Source organism: Bufo bufo, chromosome 6, assembly GCF_905171765.1.
Source record: "Bufo bufo chromosome 6, aBufBuf1.1, whole genome shotgun sequence".
Taxonomy (NCBI): domain Eukaryota; kingdom Metazoa; phylum Chordata; class Amphibia; order Anura; family Bufonidae; genus Bufo; species Bufo bufo.
This window is the reverse complement of record NC_053394.1, coordinates 255,438,802-255,461,599: the sequence shown is the minus strand read 5'-3', so window position 1 is coordinate 255,461,599 and position 22,798 is coordinate 255,438,802. Positions and strand designations below refer to the sequence as shown.

The 22,798-nt window shown below is 41.8% G+C and overlaps 1 protein-coding gene across 1 annotated transcript in view; it reads right to left on the bottom strand.

Annotated features, from left to right (window-relative positions):
- Positions 1–22,798, bottom strand: part of CDH23 (cadherin related 23) — a 1,196,655-nt gene that overhangs the window by 783,908 nt on the left and 389,949 nt on the right. Inside the window, exons 8-9 of the mRNA XM_040438415.1 lie at positions 22,209–22,321; positions 16,362–16,550 (exon numbers count right to left, since the gene is read on the bottom strand). Coding sequence (XP_040294349.1) covers positions 16,362–16,550; positions 22,209–22,321 — 302 coding nt within the window. The remainder of the gene's footprint in view (positions 1–16,361; positions 16,551–22,208; positions 22,322–22,798) is intronic.

Below are 22,798 nucleotides of genomic sequence, written 5' to 3'. Positions count from 1 at the left end.
AGCTCATCAAGAGAATGCCAAGAGTGTGCAAAGCAGTAATCAAAGCAAAAGGTGGCTACTTTGAAGAACCTAGAATATGACATATTTTCAGTTGTTTCACACTTGTTTGTTATGTATATAATGCCACATGTGTTAATTCATAGTTTTGATGCCTTCAGTGTGAATCTACAATTTTCATAGTCATGAAAATAAAGAAAACTCTTTGAATGAGAAGCTGTGTCCAAACTTTTGGTCTGTACTGTATATATATATATATATATATATATATAAAACCAAAAAATAATAGGAGCAAAAGGTTAAGATTAATTAAAATGGTGACTGCATAGATATATTAAAATGATTTAAAAAAATGACACATAAGAATAATAGGAATAAAAATAATCAATTGAGTTTGAATAAACACCAAAAGCAGGTTGCACAATTGGAGAATATGTCTCCACCCTTTGTGCTATAATAAATTGAAGTCCGCGCATAATATATATATTTTTTTATAATTTTATATATATATATATGTATTGTGACAGGACCAGGGGGAAAGTGGTAGAAGGAGTCTACATTTCACCTAGGTTCCTGTCCTATACGTTCTAAAAAAAGCAGCCAGGGAATTGACAGCAAGGAAAACTCGGTTTTCTCTTTGCAAGTGTTTTGTTAAAAAACCTGGTTAGAAGGGCCTGGCTGCTTGGAGCAGGGAGAGTTGGGTGGGTCCCTGCTCCAATTAGCCACTCCAGGTATTCAGGGTAACTGTGGCTAATCACCTTGGAACCTGAGTGTGCTATAAAAGGGCAAACAGCTCACTAGCTGATCTCTCTGCTCCTGGGAAGAACCCTGCTGGGTGAGTGAAAAACAGTGTGTTTGGTTGATGGAGCTGGGCACAAGGCTCAGTTCCATGTAGTTAGGGACTACTGCCTGTTTAGAAGTAGTGGCCAGACGGCCAGGTATTTCATTTGTTTTGAACTGTTTTGTTTAATTATTTTTCTGCAAAAGTCAATAAAACTGGCTGAGGCCAGTTGCACCATACTTGCTTGGACTGGACTGTGTTTTATGTGCCTATAGCGCCCGTCTATCCCAGGAGACGGCGGTCCCGTGAGCTAATCCCGCTACATATGGTGGAGGATGCGTGCACAAAAATCCTGCAAGTTTTATGTCCTGGGTTAAATCTGCTGTTCTGAAAAAAACAAACAGTGCAGATATGGAGGAAGTGCTGAAACAGCTGATCCAGGCTAACATACAGCTCCAAAAGGCGAATGCTAACCAGCAGGAAAACAATCGGTTGTTCATGGAGACTACGCAAGCTGGTTTCAGAGAACAGCAATCGCTTAATAAAAGTCTGGTGGAGCAGATAGTGGTGCTGGCTGAAAGGCCCCATGTCCAGGAGGAATCCATCTCTGTGGGGAGGAGAGTGCAAGCTTCCCTTCAAAAAATGGTAGCAGGGGATGATGTGGAGACCTACCTCACCATTTTTGAAAGAGAGAAACTCCCAGCCGAACAGTGGGTAGACACCCTTGCTCCATTTCTGAGTGGGGAGCCACAGAAAGCCTACTATGATTTGAGTGAGCAGGATGCCAGACAGTACCCAAAACTGAAAGCAGAAATTCTCGCTCGCTTGGGTGTAACATCTGCGGTCAGAGCCCAGCGAGTGCACAACTGGACTTTCCAATTGGATAAACCAGCGAGGTTGCAAATGTATGATCTTTTTCACCTGGCTAAAAAATGGCTACAGCCAGAGGTATCTACAGCCACTCAGGTGGTGGAAAGAGTGGTCCTCGACCGGTTTGTTCGTGCTCTACCAGTTCGGATACAGCGCTGTGTGGGACAAGCGGACCCCAGGGATGTGGATCAGCTCGTCGCCCTAGTGGAGCGGTATCTGAACACCGAGGAGTATCTCCAAGACCTCTCTCCTACTTGGCCAGCCCCAGGGAGCCAGAAGTCTACTGATCGCGGTAAGACTGTTCCTAATCTAAAGGGGGCGAGGGAGGGCCGTAAAGTAGGAACTGAGACTGACCTATTAGCCAGACCTCTTAAGCCAGTTAGCCCTAGACAGCCTTGGGCGGTCAAAAACATTGTTTGCTGGCGATGTCAAGGACTAGGCCACGTGGCTGCCAACTGTCCTTTGGCTGATGAGCCTATGGAGTGTGACAGTGGGCGGAGGAGGTCATTGTTTGCGGGACCTGCCTACTCTGCCTTGCCGACCCCAGATATGGAGCGACAAACTTGCAGCTTGGTGATTGAAGGACACTCAGTTCAAGCTCTGTTGGACTCTGGTAGTCTAGTGACTCTTGTGCATGGCAGCCTGGTGGACACTAGGAAGCTGCAAAAGAGACAGATGGGGGTCATCTGCATACATGGGGATACAAATAGTACCCCACTGCTATAGTCTCTTTTGAAACCCAGTGCGGGAAAGTAACCCATGAAGTGGGGGTTGTAAACAGTCTGTTGCATACTGTCATTGTGGGGTGTGATTTTCCTCTGTTTTGGAAAATGTGGAATATGCTTGATAAGTGTTTAAGTGGGTCTGCTGTAGATCCCATTCCCCTGGCTGAGACTGAAAATGTGCAAACAGTAGGGGTGACCCAGAGTGAAACCGAGAATTTTCCCTTAGCAGTGCTTGCAGGTGATACTGATGTCCCCGGAAATTGGTCTCCCTGACTTGCCAGTCTCCAATGATAACTTTGGGACCGCTCAACTCAGGGACCCTACATTAACCCATGCATGGCAAAGTGTGAAAGTAGTCAATGGGGTACCTTAAGCTACTGGGGTAGAGAAAATATTTCTCCATTTTTCTATAGAGAATGAACTCTTATATAGAGTTGATGAGCAAAATGGACAAGTTGTGGAGCAAAATGGACAAGTTGTGGAGCAACTTGTGGTCCCAAAATCGCATCGCCAAAAGGTGATGGATCTAGCCCATTCACATGTGCTAGGAAGGCACTTGGCTTATGAAAAAACCAAAGACCGGATTTTGCTGAGGTTTTATTGGCCCGGGGTACATAAGGAGATAAAAGAATACTGTGATTCATTGCCAGAGTGTCAATTACACAACCCGGTAGCGACCTTTAGGAGTCCGTTAGTACCACTCCCGATTATTGAAACTCCCTTTGAGAGGATTGCAATGGATTTGGTGGGACCTCTTGTTAAGTCTGCCAGAGGTCACAATACATTTTGGTTGTCCTTGATTATGCTACCCGCTATCCTGAAGCAATACCTCTAAGGAAAACCTCTGCAAAAGTGATAGCCAAGGAGTTGTTCCAGATATTTACTAGAGTGGGCATACCTAAAGAAGTACTCACTGACCAGGGGACGCCCTTTATGTCAAAGGTTACAAAAGAGTTGTGTAAACTGTTGAAAATAACTCACTTACGTACCTCAGTTTATCACCCCCAAACGGATGGATTAGTTGAAAGGTTCAACAAAACCTTAAAAGGGATGCTCAGAAAAGTGGTGGCACAGGATGGGAAAGACTGGGATTGTCTTTTACCATATCTTATGTTTTCTGTACGGGAGGTGCCTCAAGCATCTACCGGATTTTCTCAGTTCGAGCTAGTGTATGGTCGGCACCATCGGGGTCTTTTGGATATTGCCAAAGACACCTGTGAGAGTGCGGCTACACCCTACAAAAGTGTGATTGAACACTTGTCCCAAATGCAGGAAAGGATTGGAAAAGTAATGCCCATTGTAAAAGAACATATGCTGCAGGCCCAGGAGAGTCAGTCCCGGGTTTTCAACAGGTCGGCTAAAGTAAGAAACTTCAACCCTGGGGATAGGGTATTAATCCTTGTCCCCACAGTAGAAAGTACATTTTTGGCCAAATGGCAAGGACCTTATGAAATAGTTGAGAAGGTCGGAGAGGTGAATTACCGGGTTCACCAACCAGGTAGACGTAAGCCCTACCAAATTTATCATGTGAACCTAATCAAACCCTGGAAGGACCGAGAGGTGTTAGCAGCTTACAGCAGTGGGAAAAAGGAATGTAGCGTTGAGATACCAGAGGTAAAAATTGCAGACACTTTGTCGGGATCTCAAACCCAAGAGGAAAAGGAGTTTGTACAGAAAAATAAAGATGTATTTTCTGAGCTACCTGGTCGAACAGATATAATTAAACATGATATTGTAACCGCACCAGGGGTCAGAGTCAACCAAAAGCCTTATAGAATACCTGAGGCTAGACGTAAAGCTGTCTCCCAAGAAGTCCAAACAATGCTTCAGTTAGGGGTTATAGAGGAGTCCCATAGTGACTGGTCTAGTCCTATAGTCTTGGTTCCCAAACCTGATGGCACCATACGTTTCTGTAATGACTTCAGGAAACTGAACACTGTCTCAAAGTTTGATGCTTACCCAATGCCTCGAGTGTATGAGCTGATTGATAGGCTTGGTAATGCTAGGTTCTTTACCACATTAGATCTTACAAAAGGTTACTGGCAAGTACCGTTGACTGAGGGGGCCAAAGAAAAAACTGCTTTTAGTGTCCCTGATGGCCATTTTCAGTATGTAGTCCTTCCCTTTGGTTTGCATGGGGCCCCGGCCACATTTCAGAGGATGATGGACAAAATTTTAAGACCACATCGTAGATACGCAACTGCCTATTTAGATGATATGATAATCCATAGCACAGATTGGGAAAGTCATCTACAAAGGGTAGAAGCCGTCCTGAATTCTATTAGGGAAGCAGGGTTAACAGCGAATCCAAAAAAATGTGCCATTGGGCAAGAAGAGGCAAAGTACTTGGGGTACATGATTGTTCGAGGAGTTATAGAACCTCAAATAAACAAAGTGGAAGCCATCCAGAGCTGGCCAAGGCCCTTGAACAAAAAACAAGTCAGAGCATTCCTAGGTTTAACTGGTTATTATAGGCGTTTTATTAAAAATTTTGCCAGCATTACGAGCCCTTTAACGAACCTTACAAAAGGGAAGGATTCAACCATGGTCAAATGGACCACGGAAGCGGAACAGGCCTTTCAGAACCTGAAGCAGGCTCTATGTGCCCACCCAGTGTTAGTCACACCAGATTTTAAAAAGGAGTTCATTGTGCAAACAGATGCCTCGGATGTTGGTATAGGGGCTGTGTTGTCGCAAGTAAGGGCTGGGGAAGAGCATCCTGTAGTGTACCTGAGTAAAAAGTTAAATGAACATGAAAATAAATACTCCATTGTAGAAAAGGAGTGTTTGGCAGTTAAGAGGGCCATAGAAGCTCTCGGGTATTATTTGGTAGGGAGAACATTTCAAACTGGTAACTGACCATGCCCCCCTTAAATGGATGTGCCAAAACCGTGAGAAAAAACAGGTGAGTGACCCGATGGTTCATGTCTCTTCAAGATTATAGTTTTACAGTTGAACATAGGCCCGGGCGTCAGCTTGGAAACGCAGATGCCCTGTCCAGGATGTACTGTTTAAGGGCACAGAGTGTTCCTACCAGTGCAGAGCTTGCTCAGGAATGGCAGCAGGCAGGTGTGAGCGCATCTGCACCCGCAGTGAGGCGAAGACTTTTGGAAGATGGCCTGTGGTCAAGAAGGGCAGCAAAGAAGCCACTTCTCTCCAAAAAAAACATCAGGGACAGATTGATCTTCTGCAGAAAGTATGGTGAATGGACTGCTGAGGACTGGGGCAAAGTCATATTCTCCGATGAAGCCTCTTTCCGATTGTTTGGGGCATCTGGAAAAAGGCTTGTCCGGAGAAGAAAAGGTGAGCGCTACCATCAGTCCTGTGTCATGCCAACAGTAAAGCATCCTGAGACCATTCATGTGTGGGGTTGCTTCGCATCCAAGGGAGTGGGCTCACTCACAATTTTGCCCAAAAACATAGCCATGAATAAAGAATGGTACCAAAACACCCTCCAACAGCAACTTCTTCCAACAATCCAACAACAGTTTGGTGAAGAACAATGCATTTTCCAGCACGATGGAGCACCGTGCCATAAGGCAAAAGTGATAACTAAGTGGCTCGGGGACCAACACGTTGACATTTTGGGTCCATGGCCTGGAAACTCCCCAGATATTAATCCCATTGAGAACTTGTGGTCAATCCTCAAGAGACGGGTGGACAAACAAACCGAACTAAGGCTACTTTCACAATAGCGTTCGGAGCGGATCCGTCTGATGTTTCATCAGACGGATCCGCTCCGATAATGCAGACGTTTGCATCCGTTCAGAACGGATCCGTCTGCATTATTACTTAGAAAATTTTCTAAGTCTGAAAGTAGCCTGATCGGATCCGTTCAGACTTTACATTGAAAGTCAATGGGGAACGGATCCGCTTGAAGATTGAGCCATATAGTGTCATCTTCAAGCGGATCCGTCCCCATTGACTTACATTGTAAGTGTGGACGGATCCGCTCGCCTCCGCACGGCCAGGCGGACACCCGAACGCTGCAAGCAGCGTTCAGGTGTCCGCTCACTGAGCGGAGGCTGAACGCTGGCAGGCGGATGCATTCTCAGTGGATCCGCCTCCACTGAGAATGCATTGGGGCCAGACGGATGTGTTCGGGGCCGCTCGTGAGCCCCTTCAAACGGTGCGCACGAGCGGACACCCGAACGCTAGTGTGAAAGTAGCCTAATTCTGACAAACTCCAAGAAGTGATTATGAAAGAATGGGTTGCTATCAGTCAGGAATTGGCCCAGAAGTTGATTGAGAGCATGCCCAGTCGAATTGCAGAGGTCCTGAAAAAGAAGGGCCAACACTGCAAATACTGACTCTTTGCATAAAGATCATGTAATTGTCGATAAAAGCCTTTGAAACGTATAAAGTGTGTGTAATTATATTTAACTACATCACAGAAACAACTGAAACAAAGATCTAAAAGCAGTTTAGCAACAAACTTTGTGAAAACTAATATTTGTGTCATTCTCAAAACTTTTGGCCACGACTGTATACATGATTCTTGCAGCAATACCCCTTGTGTAGCAGTCATCTACCAGTGTGTATACAGGTGAAATTTAGCAACAAGCCTCAATTGTCTGTTTACGTCTTTCCGGTTTCCACGTGGTCACAATTTTAATATTTTTATTTTTATTTTTTGGGGGGGGGGGTCAATTTAATTAAGCTGCATGTATATGTGATTACTACATCAAAAACCCTGGTGTTACAGCAATCTTACAGTGTTTTAAGGTGAAATTTAGTGTCAAGTCTCAATCGTCTGGTTACTGATATTCAGTTTCCACGTGGTTGGAATTTACTGTACATTTTTAAAGGATTGTTAAATTTAATTAAACCATCATATATATGTGATTACTACAAAACATAAGGTATAGCAGCAATCTACCGGTGTGTATTAACCCGTAGGATACCAGCGCGTATATGTACGGTGCAGGGAAGTGTGTCTGAAATCCCAGCACAATACAGATACGGCAAGCTGATTGGGCGGGCGCAGGAGCTGCGCCCGCGCGATCAGCTGCAGGGGTCTGGGAGTCACTGATAGCCGGACCCCTGCTGTATGTGTCGGCATTGGTGAAAATACCGATGCCAGCACATTAACCCTCACACTGCCGCGGTCAGCACTAACTGCATCATGTGCGATATCCTCACAGGTCTCTGGTGTCCATTGGGTCCACGCACTGCTGTGACGGAGACCCGATGGGTGGGACGGCAGACCGATGTCTTCCCTTTCAGCCTGTCTACCTTCACAAAATGCCGCCCAGCGCGTCCCTCCAGCCCGCCCATCTCCTCTGGAATGCGATCCTCCCTGTGAGCCAGCGGACGAATTCTCGCGCATGCGCTGTGCGCATCTGTATTCGGCACATGCGCAGTGAATGTCTGACCGCTTTCTGCACAGACATCTCCACTGCGCCTGTTCCTTGGAGCACTATGACATCATCGGCGCAGGCGCAGTGGAGATGTCTGAGCAGGGAGCGGTCAGACATTCACTGCGCAGGCGCCGAATACAGATGAGCACGGCGCATGTGCGAGAATTCGTCCGCTGGCTCACAGGAAGGATCGCATTCCGGAGGAGATGGGCGGGCTGGAGGGACGCACTGGGCGGCGGCATTTTGTGAAGGTAGACCGAGCCTGTAGGTGCTAATGACGCCCCCATAGCACCTATAGGCTCATTAGCATATCAATATAAGTTCTTTTTTTAGCAAAATGGCTGCCACAAAAGCTATTATATTAGGATTGTTTGTTATAGCAGACACTAGCGGATCGCTAGTGTCTGAAAGCTAATTATGTGAAAACGAAGTGGTAGAAACCCTTTAAGGACCAGGCCATTTTTTGCAAATCTGACCAGTGTCACTTTAAGTGGGGATAACTTTAAAACGCTTTTACTTATCCAAGCCATTCTGAGTTTTTTTCGTCACATATTGTACTTCATGGAACTAGTAAAATGAAGTTAAAAAAAATCATTTTTATTTATAAAAAAATACAAAATTTACCAAAAATTTGTAAAAATTTGCAAATTTCCAAGTTTCAATTTCTCTACTTCTATAATACATAGTAATACCTACAAAAATAGTTATTACTTTACATTCCTCATATGTCTACTTCATGTTTGGATACATTTTGGAATGATATTTAATTTTTGGGGGATGTTACAAGGCTTAGAAGTTTAGAAGCAAATATAGAAATTTTTTAGAAATTTTCAAAAACCCACTTTTTAGGGACCAGTTCAGGTCTGAAGTCACTTTGTGAGCCTTACATAATAGAAACCACCCAAAAATGACCCTATTCTAGAAACTACACCCCTCAAGGTATTCAAAACTGATTTTACAAACGTCGTTAACCCTTTAGATGTTCCACAAGAGTTAATGGCAAATGGTGATAAAATGTCAGAATTTAGATTTTTGGGCAAATTTTATTTACACCATGTCCCATTTGAAGCCCCCCTGATGCACTCCTAGAGTAGAAACTCCATAAAAGTGACCCCATATAAGAAACTACACCGCTCAAGGTATTCAAAACAGATTTTGCAAACTTTGTTAACCCTTTAGGTGTTCCACAAGAGTTATTGGCAAATGGAGATAAAATTTGAGAATTTACATTTTTTGGCAAATCTTCCATTTAAATCCATTTTTTCCAGTAACAAAGCAAGGGTTAACAGCCAAACAAAATGCTATATTTATTGCCACGATTCTTTAGTTTGCAGAAACACCCCATATGTGGCCGTAAACTACTGTATGGGCACACAATAGGGCGTAGAGGGAAAGGTGTGCCGTATGGCTTTTGGAAGGCAGATTTTGCTGGACTGTTTTTTTTTGACACCATGTCCCATTTGAAGCCCCCCTGATGCACCCCTAGAGTAGAAACTTCATAAAAGTGACCCCATCTAAGAAACTACACCCCTCAAGGAAGTCAAAAGTGATTTTACAAACTTTGTTAACCCTTTAGGTGTTGCACAAGATTTAATGGAAAATAGAGATACAATTTCAAAATTTCACTTTTTTGGCAGATTTGCCATTTTAATATTTTTTTTCCAGTTACAAAGCAAGGGTTAACAGCCAAACAAAACTCAATAATTATGGCTCTGATTCTGTAGTTTACAGAAACACCCCATATGTGGTCATAAACCGCTGTATGGGCACACGGCAGGGTGCAGAAGGAAAGGAATACCATACGGTTTTGGAAGGCAGATTTTGCTGGAGCGGTTTTGTGACACCATGTCCTATTTGAAGCCCCCCTGATGCACCCCTAGAGTAGAAACTCCAAAAAAGTGACCCCATTTTAGAAACTACGGGATAGGGTGGCAGTTTTGTCAGTGAACACAATTCACCGTGCCATCCGCCGTTGCCAGCTGAAACTGTACAGTGCAAAGAAGAAGCCATTTCTAAGCAAGATCGACAAGCTCAGGTGTTTTCACTGGGCCAGGGATCATTTAAAATGGAGTGTGGCAAAATGGAAGACTGTTCTGTGGTCAGACGAGTCACGATTCGAAGTTTTTTTTGGAAATCTGGGACGCCATGTCATCCGGACCAAAGAGGACAAGGACAACCCAAGTTGTTATCAACGCTCAGTTCAGAAGCCTGCATCTCTGATGGTATGGGGTTGCATGAGTGCGTGTGGCATGGGCAGCTTGCATGTCTGGAAAGGCACCATCAATGCAAAAATATATTCAGGTTCTAGAACAACATATGCTCCCATCCAGACGTCATCTCTTTCAGGGAAGACCCTACATTTTTCAACAAGATAATGCCAGACCACATTCTGCATCAATCACAACATCATGGCTGCGTAGGAGAAGGATCCAAGTACTGAAATGGCCAGTCTGCAGTCCAGATCTTTCACCTATAGAGAACATTTGGCGCATCATAAAGAGGAAGGTGCAACAAAGAAGGCCCAAGACGATTGAACAGTTAGAGGCCTGTATTAGACAAGAATGGGAGAGCATTCCTATTTCTAAACTTGAGAAACTGGTCTCCTCGGTCCCCAGACGTCTGTTGAGTGTTGTAAGAAGAAGGGGAGATGCCACACAGTGGTGAAAATGGCCTTGTCCCAACTTTTTGGGGATTTGTTGACACCATGAAATTCTGATTCAACATATTTTTCCCTTAAAATGGTACATTTTCTCAGTTTAAACTTTTGTTCCGTGATTTATGTTCTATTCTGAATAAAATATTAGAAGTTGGCACCTCCACATCATTGCATTCAGTTTTTATTCACGATTTGTATAGTGTCCCAACTTTTTTGGAATCCGGTTTGTACAAGACACAGGATAGGGCAGCAATCTACCTGTCAGTGATAACGAGAAATTGAGCATGAGGCCTGCCCCTTAATCATCCGTTAATGTTCATTTATTTCTCCACACAGTAGCAATTTTTTATTTTTTATTTTTTTTGGGGGGGGGGGGTTAATTTATTTAAGCAGCATGTATACGTGATTACTACACCAATACACAGGGTAGCACACAACATTATCTGAATGGCCCAAAAGTGTCTGGGCTATGGAAGGGTTCCAAATGAAAGACCCAGAGCCAGAATGTGGGTAGTAGCAGCACCATCTAGCCGGCCAGAAGTAGTAGTAATAGTAGTAGGCCGCAGGTGTCCCTGTTGGTTTTGGAAAGGCGCAACATTATAGTTGAGGAGAGAGAGGATGATATTGTTTATTGGATGACTCAGTCCTCTCACTGGCAGCAGGATGACGTGGAGGTGACTTCAGAGTCCAACCCCCTGCTGTGAAGCGAGGGGTCACAGTGTTCCTCCTGCTCCTTCTCCTTGTATCCCCAAAGAAAGCTTTCAGTGGAGTCCTCTCAGTCTTCACTGCTCCTGCCCTGAAGAAGAGGTTGGGGGGGGGGGGGGGGGGACGACAACTGGTGACTCCATTTATACCTGTGATTATGGTGGTTACAATAGTGGCACCTCAAGCCATGGCAAAACTGACAGCCATCTTGGGCCGCAATCTGACCTTTTAGGGGACTAATAGTGTGCCTCACAGTTCTCTGTGCCTCAGTAAGGGACTGCTATGGCAATAGTAATAGTTGGTCTTTAGCAACTACGAAGTATAACATGTTACAAAGCATAAGTGGAACCACCAAGCATTTGTGCCACTTCTGTGAACTATATCCATTAAGTTTGCTATGCCTCTGTGCAAATACTGAAATAAAGTTACCTATTATACAATAAAATTTTTGCAATATTTCAGTTGGGTGCCACCCTCACCTAAGCTGTAAAAAGGATGAACTGGACCTGGTTATCCTTACTTTTTTACAGAAGAAGGTAATTGTGGGAAACCACAACACTTCAGTTTATAGAAGAGTACATTAGCATTAATTTGAATATAACATGCTATATAACATGATGGCAATGCAAAAAGGTATTAATTTTCTATACACTGCCATGAACAATCCTTGCATTCACAATCATAAGGACAAATTGCCATTATTTCCACATTCATTTCCCATTTGCCCACTATGAAATTAAGGTTTAATTTTCTTAACAATGACCTGAATGGCATGCTAAAATAATAAGACCTAAATGGCATAAGCTGCCTGTTGAGTTAGGGATTTCTGACATCTACTCAGAGCCTCCTGCCACATGTTCAAGTCAAATTAATTAGAGCAATTAGCCCACAAGTTTCACTGGAAGCAGACAGGTCATTTTAAATCATACCTGTGAAGAATATGAAATCTCTAAACTTTTTCCTGCAACACTTTTTATTTTAAACATTATTTATGACGGTCACAATATAAACTTTACCAGGCTAGATACATACATATACTTTATACTAAGAATACATTTGTTATATAGTGTAGTGGCTCAGTTTAAAACCACTTTGTAAATTGCATGAGAACTAAAAAAAAAAAAAATGTCAATTTCAGTGGTTCACAATTACAATAATGTAAGTAAAAATAGATAAAGACTGTTGACACATTTTTGTGTACATTTTTCTTATTACTTGTCTTAAATTCTTATTGTTTTTTCTTTTACAGAGATAAATCACTGTTGTCATATTAAGCCTCATGTGTTGCTTAAAAAAGAAAATAATAATGTTGACAGAAATAGATCCCAATTCACTTCTCTATCTTGAAATTTCCATCTTGATATAACTCTACAAGGTGCTGAGGCAACAAAATGAAAGGGACAGGAGGAAACCAGTAGGGATCTCTGAGCTTCAAAACACAGTCTGGCCACCAAGGCCTCTAAGTAGAGAGAGAGCCACAGAGGGTATGAATGAGGAGATAACTGTATATGAGAAAGCTGAAGTTGGGCCCACATGGAATACAAGAAAGATTGGAAAACACTATACAGAAGAGGTGCATAATAAGATGTGTTGTGTAATTACTCATCTATCATGTTCAGAAGAATGGAAAAAGACAAACAATGCAGGATCAGTTATTTGAAAACATGGGTATAGAAAGCTAGTAAACCTCTACACAGGTCTACATTTTATAGGATTCTATTCAGTAAATTTTTAGAAGTAAAGCAATATTTCAGCTTTTTTATGTTGATGACCGATCCAGTTTTCGATATTCCTGACCTATCCTCCAGATAAGTCACCAATATCAGATCGGTGGGGGTCTGACACTCAGATTCCACACCAATTAGCTGTTCTGGGAAGCTGGGGGAGATGGAGCAAGAAGCAGAAGGCTTCATTCAGTATATATTGGCTATGCTTCCATTCACTTGAATCGGAACTAAGCTGCAAAAAGCTGGCACAGCCACTGGAGCCTTTTGCTTCTGGCTCCAACCACTCTACCATTTTGAGAACCACCGCCTGCCTGAAACAGCTCATCAGTGAGGGTACTTGGTGTCACTTATCTCATATTGATGACCGATCTCGAGGATAGGTCATCAAAATCATAAAGCTGAAATATGCCTTTAAGGCATATATAAAATATTCATTACAAAATAGACAGCATTTTGGAATGGAAATTTATTTAGCAGTGTAACAAAGGTTGCTTGTCTCTATTTTAGAAAGTCTAAAATAAGCGCTTGTGGAAATTGTTAATCTTTACACACAATTCTGATATGACTAAATATAGCTTGATGAGAAAGCTGTGAATATGGCAAAATCATTCACAAGTAAATAGTTAACACTTTAATTACTTAAAGGATAACTCATATTTTCATAAAAAAAATCTATTTTAGCATATGTTACTGCTGCAGCAGCATTATGCATAAAGCAATCTTTAGTTTCTTCACTTACCACTGTTTTCCTTGAGTTTTCCCCTTAGTTAAAGCTGTTTTGAATACTACATTATGAGGATCTTCTCAAGATGGCTCCTCTGCCAGTTCTCTGAGGCCAAAGCTGCATTCCCTCAGGTCACATACAAACTTGCTGTAGCCAGCAGCTTCCTGCCAGCCAATCAGATTGGATTACTGAGAGACACACCTCCTCACTCTGAAGCCTAATGCAGGCATGCAGTGTGAAGGACCGGAGACCGATGAGCCCGGTCTTTTAAGGAAGCAGTGGAAAGGGACAGGAGACATTAATGAAAGCTGTTATTATAAGGTAATTACAGATCTTTTGGCAATCATTGACAGACTAACTCAGGTATACATGCCTAGAGCTCATAAACTAGCAAATAAAAAAAAAAATATGAGTTATCCTTTAATTGTTTAGTAGTCCTGACATTGTATTGGATATTACTAAAGTTCTGACTCTTTATCTCCTTAACTCCTTAAGGACACGGCCATATTTCACCTTAAGGATCAGGCCATTTTTTGCAAATTTGACCAGTGTCACTTTAAGTGGTGATAACTTTAAAACACTTTGACTTATCCAGGCCATTCTGAGATAGTTTTTTCGTCACATATTGTACTTCATGACACTGGTAAAATAGAGTCAAAAAAATTCATTTTTATTATTAAAAAAATACAAAATTTGTCAAAAATTTGGAAAAATATGCAAATTTCCAAGTTTCAATTTCTCTACTTCTATAATACATAGTAATACCTACAAAAATAGTTATTACTTTACATTCCTCATATGTCTACTTCATGTTTAGATCATTTTGGGAATGACATTTTATTTTTTGGGGATGTTACAAGGCTTAGAAGTTTTAGAAGCAAATCTTGAAATTTTTCAGAAATTTTCAAAAACCCACTTTTCAAGGACCAGTTCAGATCTGAAGTCACTTTGTGAGGCTTACATAATAGAAACCACCCCATTCTAGAAACTACACCCCTCAAAGTATTCAAAACTGATTTTACAAACTTTGTTAACCCTTTAGGTGTTCCACAAAAATTAATGGCAGAGTTTCCATTTTAATATTTTTTTTTCCAGTTACAAAACAAGGGTTAACAGCCAAACCAAACTCAATATTTATGGCCCAGATTCTGTAGTTTACAGAAACACCCCATATGTGGTCGTAAACCACTGTACGGGCACACGGCAGGGCGCAGAAGGAAAGGAATACCATACGGTTTTTGGAAGGCAGATTTTGCTGGACTGTTTTTTTTTACACCATGTCCCATTTGAAGCCCCCTGATGCACCCCTAGAGTAGAAACTCCAAAAAAGTTACCCCATTCTAGAAACTAAACCCCTCAAGCTATTCAAAACTGATTTTACAAACTTTGTTAACCCTTCAAGTGTCCCCACAAGAATTAATGGAAAATAGAGATACAATTTAAAAATGTCACTTTTTTGGCAGATTTTCCATTTTAATAATTTTTTCCAGTTACAAAGCAAGGGTTAACAGCCAAACCAAACTCAATATTTATGGCTCTGATTCTGTAGTTTACAGAAACACTCCATATGTGATCGTAAACCACTGTACGGGCACACTGCAGGGCGCAGAAGGAAAGGAATGCCATACGGTTTTTGGAAGGCAGATTTTGCTAGACTGGTTTTTTTGTCCCATTTGAAGCCCCCCTGATGCACCTGTACGCCCTGTGTCCTAAAGAGGTTAAAGGGGTTATCCCATGACTAATGTAAAATATGAAAATCAGACTTCATATAGTACATGACAACCTCTTTCTAACAACGGTAGAACCAACCCTGTACCTCACATGGATCCAGATGTTTTCCCATTCATTGCTTTACTTTATTTATATCAAGCTGAAAGCTCAAGGGAATTGTCTTTTCTGCAGCAGCAGGGGGCGTGTCTCAGCTCACCCTATCACAGCTCAGGAGGCAGTTGAAGGATGAAACTGAGCATGTGTGGCCTTATTAATGAGCAGGTCAAAGAAATAAGAAAAAAATAAACTGCATCTGGTGCTATACAGATACATTTTATTAATAACTCAGTGGCTATGCTACATTTTTAATTACTTGTAATTACAAAAGTATTCAGATTAAGGTGCTGGTTTGAAAACTGTAGAATATTTTTCATGGGACAACCCCTTTAACCATCAGTCACAAGGGAATGTCTAATAGGGGCTCAGCTAACACCTTACTGCAATGGGCCAGATTGGATATAACTACAGGTCACCCAACAGAAAAAACAAGTGCGCACACAGCTCTGTCAGTGGAAAAATGTAAAATATACAGTAATAAAAATATGGTGACACAAAGCTAACCGTGCCTGTGTGGCATCCTGTACCCCTTCTGCCATTTACTGCATGTGAGAAATAAAGAAACTTTTGGACAATATCGGTGAGTGCCATCTCTTGTGCTTATTTTGGGATTTTAATTGACATTGTTAAGTGTGATATTTTGACTGCCTGGTCCTGTCACTTAAAGAGTATAGGGCACACAGTTACAGAGAAAGCTGAGCCTTTAGGTGTAATGGCAACACCCCCATTGCTCCAAGAGGCTAATTTGCATATATTAAAACTTCATTTTTCTTAGCAATGCAAGAACATATGAACATGGGACCAACACAGATGCCTTCAGCTGCCAAGCCCATATGCAACACATCAGCCAATATCATAGTTTATATCTGCTGACAGAGATTTAAGCTCTTTAAGCTTTATCTACAGCTTGTCATGTAACTATGGTGTTCATTCTCTAAACAGTTTCAACAAAAAATAAATATTAAAATGTATGTAGATAATAGCTTTACCTCATCCCTATCTTGCACTTGAATATACAGAGGCAGCGCAAAACCAAGTTGGGCTAACTCTGGAATGCTGACTGTGTACTCCGAGCTATTAAATTGTGGAGCGTTGTCATTGATGTCAATCACTAGAATGTTGAAAGTAGTTTTCACAGTGGCATCAGAAGGACTTCTGTCATCCAGCAATTCTGTTCCCTTAAATAGTAAAATTAAATAAAAATATAAAATAAACTGTATAACAGTGTATTATGCATTCTGTTACTTATCAACGAATTAAAAGAACAAATACACAATAGACAACAGGCTTACAATCAACATGTGATTTTAAGAACATACATGCTTTAGATATAAACTATCATTTTTCTTAAATTAACAACCTACATGTGAATATTCTATTTTTTTTTTTTTTTTTCTATTGTGCTGACAATAATTATGCATCTTTTATCCTGATGAAAGATACAAATCAGCCAGCAAATGAGAGTTTGCTCATTTATCGGCCAATCGAGAGCACAATTTTATGGGTCAATTATCAAGAAGTGTTAATATAAACAATTGTTCCTGACAACAGGCCTGAAAATCATTTAGTTTAATATGCCTTTAATTCTACCAATCTACTATTTTACTAACAGATAACATATTTCTCTTGCAGCAGCAGTAAATTAACAATGGGTTACTTATGTATACAGGAGTTTTATCCCTCTTTGCTCACTGCCACTGAAGAACACTATTTTGTGTTACACTTTCAATGGTATGGCACTGCTAAAATGAAAAAGAAAACCAGCCATAAATTCTTAATTTTTTTAAATGAATTTAGAGTTTAAAAAAATACCCTGACAGAAGTCCCTTTAAGAATTTCATGCACTGTACTTTTGTGTTAATTAAAATATAAGGTGAAATCATAAAAAAAAAAAAAGCTTACTTCTGATTGAAAATGGAGAATGTAAACATGCATATCTTTTTTTCCTGACAATTCTTTCTCAGGTAATATATGTTCTAAAGATTTCTATAGTTTTCAGACAGAAAATACAGAGCAACAAAAGGGCAAAACTGTTCTCTCTGTTGAGCTGACAAATTGGTCTTTGTGTAGACGAGACCCTGTCAATGACCGTGACAACTTCATAAGGAGAAAGGTCTTAAATAGGATGCTCCTGTTGCTTTCTGTCACAATACAGCATGTTCTGTTCCCATAAATGAGATACAGTTCCTTATATTCACTTATTCCAATTAAAGAAAGAAAATGAAAGACCTAGGCACCTTAAGTACCACTATGATGATAATGGGGTATTGACCGAATCTTATCAGAGGTCAAGTGCTGTAATTATGTGTCACTTTCCAGCACCACAAGACTGGTGCCCCTTCTAGAACTGAAAAATGATCTCTACACCTTTGGCACAGTCTGGGATTGGCCCAATCAATAGTACTACTAAATATCTGCTGATCTATGGCTACTTCCATAGTTCTGACACCAAGCACAGCTCAAAATGCTTTTAAGTAACAGGTCCAACTCTTATTGATTTTAATTAAAAGCTTGAAAATCGGATAGAGGGGTGCTCTAGAATAGTTTTTGCAATGTATTGCGTACCTTCATGCTTCAGAGCTCTCTTAAATTTGCAGTACTTGTTCCACAAGTAGTATTGTTGTTTTTTCATGTAATAAATAATCTTATGATTTTAGAAAAAACTCAGATCTAAGGGGGGCCTTTATCAAGACCAATGTTTTATACACAGGTCTTAATCCCTCCCTTGCCTACTTTAGATGCACTGTAATTAATAAAAGGTGCATGCCTTTTAATATTTGTGGTGCATCCGTGCAGGTCTGTGCAACAAAGTGGAGATCTAGACCAGCAAGGGAGCAGGTGTAAATCTTCCCTATAATCTATACTAGATTCATGGTATAGATTATAATACATATGATGGACGCCTACTCCAGCCCCTCACCAGTAACCACTTTGAAAAGCAGAAAGCAAAACCCCCCAAAAATTTAAAAATTCGGTGCAACAGCAAAGTACGGTATGCAGCAGTTTGCGACCTTTCTGGCACTGAGGGGATGATAAATGCCCCCCCTAAGTACTTAAGTATGTCAAATGAAGCTATAGGGCAATGCTTATTTCAGTAAAGCCAATTCATTGTATAATGAAAAGTTTTGCAATTTTTCTATATGCTTTTAGCATTAATTTTTAAAGCTCTTCAGTAGTGTTGATCGAGCACCAAAGTGCTCGGGTGCTCTGGTGCTCGAGTACAACACTTTGGGATGCTCAGGTGCTCTACAGAGCACCAGAGCACAATGGAAGTCAATGGGAGAACCAGAGCATTAAACCAGGCACCCGCTGCTCTGAAGAGGGGAGGGTGTCTGGTTCACATGAAAAGGTCAGAAATGGATGGAAACACCTCTGAAATGGTTTGGGAACAGCATGGAGAGGATGTCTGGATGCATCTTAGACTACCAGGTCGCTGCTGGGAACGATGTTGTCCGAGTAGTACGCCACTTTTACAGACTGACAATAATAAGCACAAAACCGAAGATAAAATCTATTTTAGAGGAAAAATTGTTAGTGAACATTCTTTCCTGTATATTTACTTGTATATAAAGTGAAAGGGCTGCCAAAAATTACAAGGAACCGGCACTACAAAACAACCTTTATTACACATAAAGGAGGGCATCATACACAGCCTTGAAAAATTATGATTGATGGCCTGCTGGTGACACTCAAAAACATTAGGAGCAAGGGCCTGCTGGTGACACTCAAAAACATTAGGAGCAAGGGCCTGCTGGTGACCATCTAAAACATTAGGGGGAGGGTCTGCTGCTGAGCTGACCCTCTAAAACATTGCTCTGACAAAACGCTGGCGGAAGGGCAGGCCAGCACCTCCAAGGCGTAGAGCGTCAGCTCACATCGCGTGTCCAGCCTAATAGTTGTAAGGCACAGAGGGATCACAGAGGATGCTGACACGGTCTGCTACGTACTCCTTCACTATCTTCCAAAACGTTTCCCTCCTTGTGACACTAGGCCCCGCATCAGGGTAAGGGTGCTGGCGGGTTGTCATGAAACTGTCCCAGGCCTTGGAGAGTGTTGCCCTGCCTCTTTTGGAACTGCTGTGTGTTCCCCTCATCTCCTCTCCTTGGTTGCCCAAGGAACTACGTACTCTGCCGCCACAGTTGTCAGCTGGAAATTTTTGGAGCAATTTTTCTACAAGGCCCTTCTGGTATTGCACCATTTTGCTAGTCCTCTCCACCACAGAAATGAGAGATGAGAAGTTCTCTTTGTAGTGGGGGTTGAGAAGGGTGAACAACCAGTAATCGGTGTTGGCCAAAATGCGTATAATTCGAGGGTCACGGGAAAGGCAGCATAACATAAAGTCAGCCATGTGTACCACAGTCCCAACAGACAAGACTTCGCTGTCCTCATCAGGAGGATGACTCTCAATCTCCTCATCCTTTTCCTCCTCTTCGGCCCATCCACGCTGAACAGATGGAATAAACCTGCTATGGGTACTACCCTCTGTAGTGGAGGCAACCGTCTCCTGGTCCTCCTCCCCCTCATCATCATCATCCAATTCGTGCTGAAAAGACTAAATGAGGGTGGTCTGGCTATCACCCTGTGTACTGTCTTCCCCCATTTCCATCAATTCCACATGCAAGGCGTCCTCCTTCATTGTGAGCAGCGGGCATTTCAGTAGACACAGAAGTGGGATTGTTACTGGATAATAGCAGCATCGCTGCTCACCATCTGTGTTGATTCCTCAAAGTTGTGTAAAACCTCACAGAGGTCAGACATCCATGCCCATTCGTCGCTTGTGAAGAGTGGATGCTGACTGGAAAGGCGACGACCATGTTGCAGCTGGTATTCCACTAATGCCCTCAGCTGCTCACAGAGCCTGGCCAACATGTGGAACGTGGAGTTCCAGCGTGTGCTCACGTCGCACAACAGTCGTGAGCTGGCAATTGCAAGCGCTGCTGCAGCGTTGACAGACCAGCGGCAGCTGTAGATGACTTTTGGAAATGGGCACACACGCACCTTCACCAGTACCTCAGGCAAATTGGGGTAGGTTTTGAGAAACCGCTGAACCACTAAGTTAAACACGTGGGCTAGGCATGGTATGTGTGTGAATTTGCCAAGCTCCGAAGTCGCCACCAAGTTACGGTCATTATCAGACACAACTATGCCTGGTTGTAGGTTGTGTGGCGAGAGCCACAACTCAGTCTGGTCCCTTATACCCTGCCACAGCTCTGCGGCGGTGTGCTGTTTGTCACCTAAGCAAATTAGTTTCAGCACGGCCTGTTGCCGCTTCCCCACTGCAGTGCTACACTGCTTCCAGCTACTGACTGATGGCTGACTGGTGCTGCAAGATAAGAATTCAGAGGTGGAAGTGGAGGAGAAGGGGGCGTTGCAGCCACTAATGTAGGTGGTGGCGGAAATCCTGATGGAAGTAGGGCCCGCAATCCTTGTCGTCGGTAGCACCTGTGCCATCCCAGGGTATGACTCGCTCTCGGCCTTCACAACGTTCACCCAGTGTGCCGTCAGTGAAATGTAGCATCCCTGGCCAAAAGCACCACTTGTCCATGTTCAATCATTAATTGTCTACAGAAAGTCTCACTGTCCACAAACCTAAATGGCAACATTTACAGGGCCAGCAATTTGGAAAGCTGCACATTTAGTGCTATGGCCTGTTGGGTGGCTGGGTATTTGCACTTTCGTTCAAAGACCTGGGGTATGGACATCTGTACGCTGCGCTGGTTCATAAAAGTGGATGTGCTAGGGTCTCTAACACCTTTCAACAGTAAACCCTGCCTGAAAAAAGAAAACAACTATTCCTGTCCATACACTATCTGTCCCTTCAGGTGCAGCTCTCCCTGACTAAGACTGAGCCGAACCACGTGTCATCAAGTGCTATATAACACCTGATGACGCGTTTCGGCCAGCCAATCATTGTAATGCCAGTAACCAACATGGCTCTGACATTACAATGAGTGCCAGTACCTCCCCGCACGTTTATTGGCTGCATAGCAGCCAACAAACGTGCGGGGAGGAGACTCCAGCTAGAGCACACACGATGTTCCGCCGAACATCGCGATGCTCAAGTCAACATGGTGTTCAGCTGAGCATGCTCGCCCAACACTACTCTTTAGCTTTTACTTCCACTGTCTACTTCTAGCAAAAAAATTATAATAATAAATTGTCTTTATCATAGGATCATAGTACCGTAATAGGGGTTGTCCCACACTGCCACTCTGTTCAAACTTTATGAATGGCGTGGACTTGACTATCCCATAGATTATGAAAGGTGTTACAGGAAGTATACTCAACCACAACTCAATTTAAACACGGACACAGGACCTCTGTTTTTGGGATAGTGAAACAGGTCATAACAGAACTAGGTCCCAAAGACAAAATCAATTAGGGTTCTCTGTGAATGACGACAAGCAGAGATCTTAAACATATTTTTAAGTTGCATAACTTTTCATGCTACAGTGACTAAGATAATAGGTGCTTCCTGTAAAGAAATATTCCATTAAAATTGTAAAGGAAAAAGTTTATTCTCTATGGCTTATAGTGTAGTAATAATAATAATAATAATAATAATATAAAACAGATCAAAATGAACTGGAAACACATTATAAAATTGGCTATAACAATAAATAGCATCAGATTAATGCCTTGAATCCTAAGCTTTCTATTTATTCAGACATCAGTGTTGTGACATCCTCCTTTATTAAAAAGAACATTTTAATATAAGGAATCAAACTTCCTTTTTAATAAAAAATAAATAAAAGAATAAAAGAAAATTACATTTTAAGGGCTGAACTAAATTCACTATAATATAAACTAGAACATTGAAAACACAAGTTCATTACCTTAACTGTTAGAATGAATCCTGATGTGTACAAGGGATTTTCTCGGTCTAGCTGCCCATTCAGGGTTAATGCACCGCTGATATAATCCAAGGCAAATATACTATTGGTGTTACCTGCAGTAAAGAAATTACAACATTTATGAAGGAAGTAGAGAAACTCTGAAGACTGGTTCAAATAAGTGAACTATTTGTAGAGTCATGAACAGTTTGGCACACACTAAGCAGCAAGCAAATGACAATAATTCTAACAGTTAATGGAAAATTATCGGGAAATGTAATAAGCGTTGAGTAACAATGTACGGTATGCTGAATATTGATGTTGTACTTTATAGGTAACATAACATTATCTCCTCTTGAATTTAAGAGACATACATACAGATTTTAATCCTAAATAAACTTTGTGAGGGTGGTTGTATGTTTTTTCTGATTTTATTCTCTAGTATTATGGGGCACATTTATTACGACCACAGTTTTAGATGGATCTTTGCGCCACAATCTGCACCAGAAATATGCTTAATTTAGGCGTATTTCTGTTTGCTAAATGACCAACTATGTACTTAGTATACTATAATAGACATTCATGGCATATCC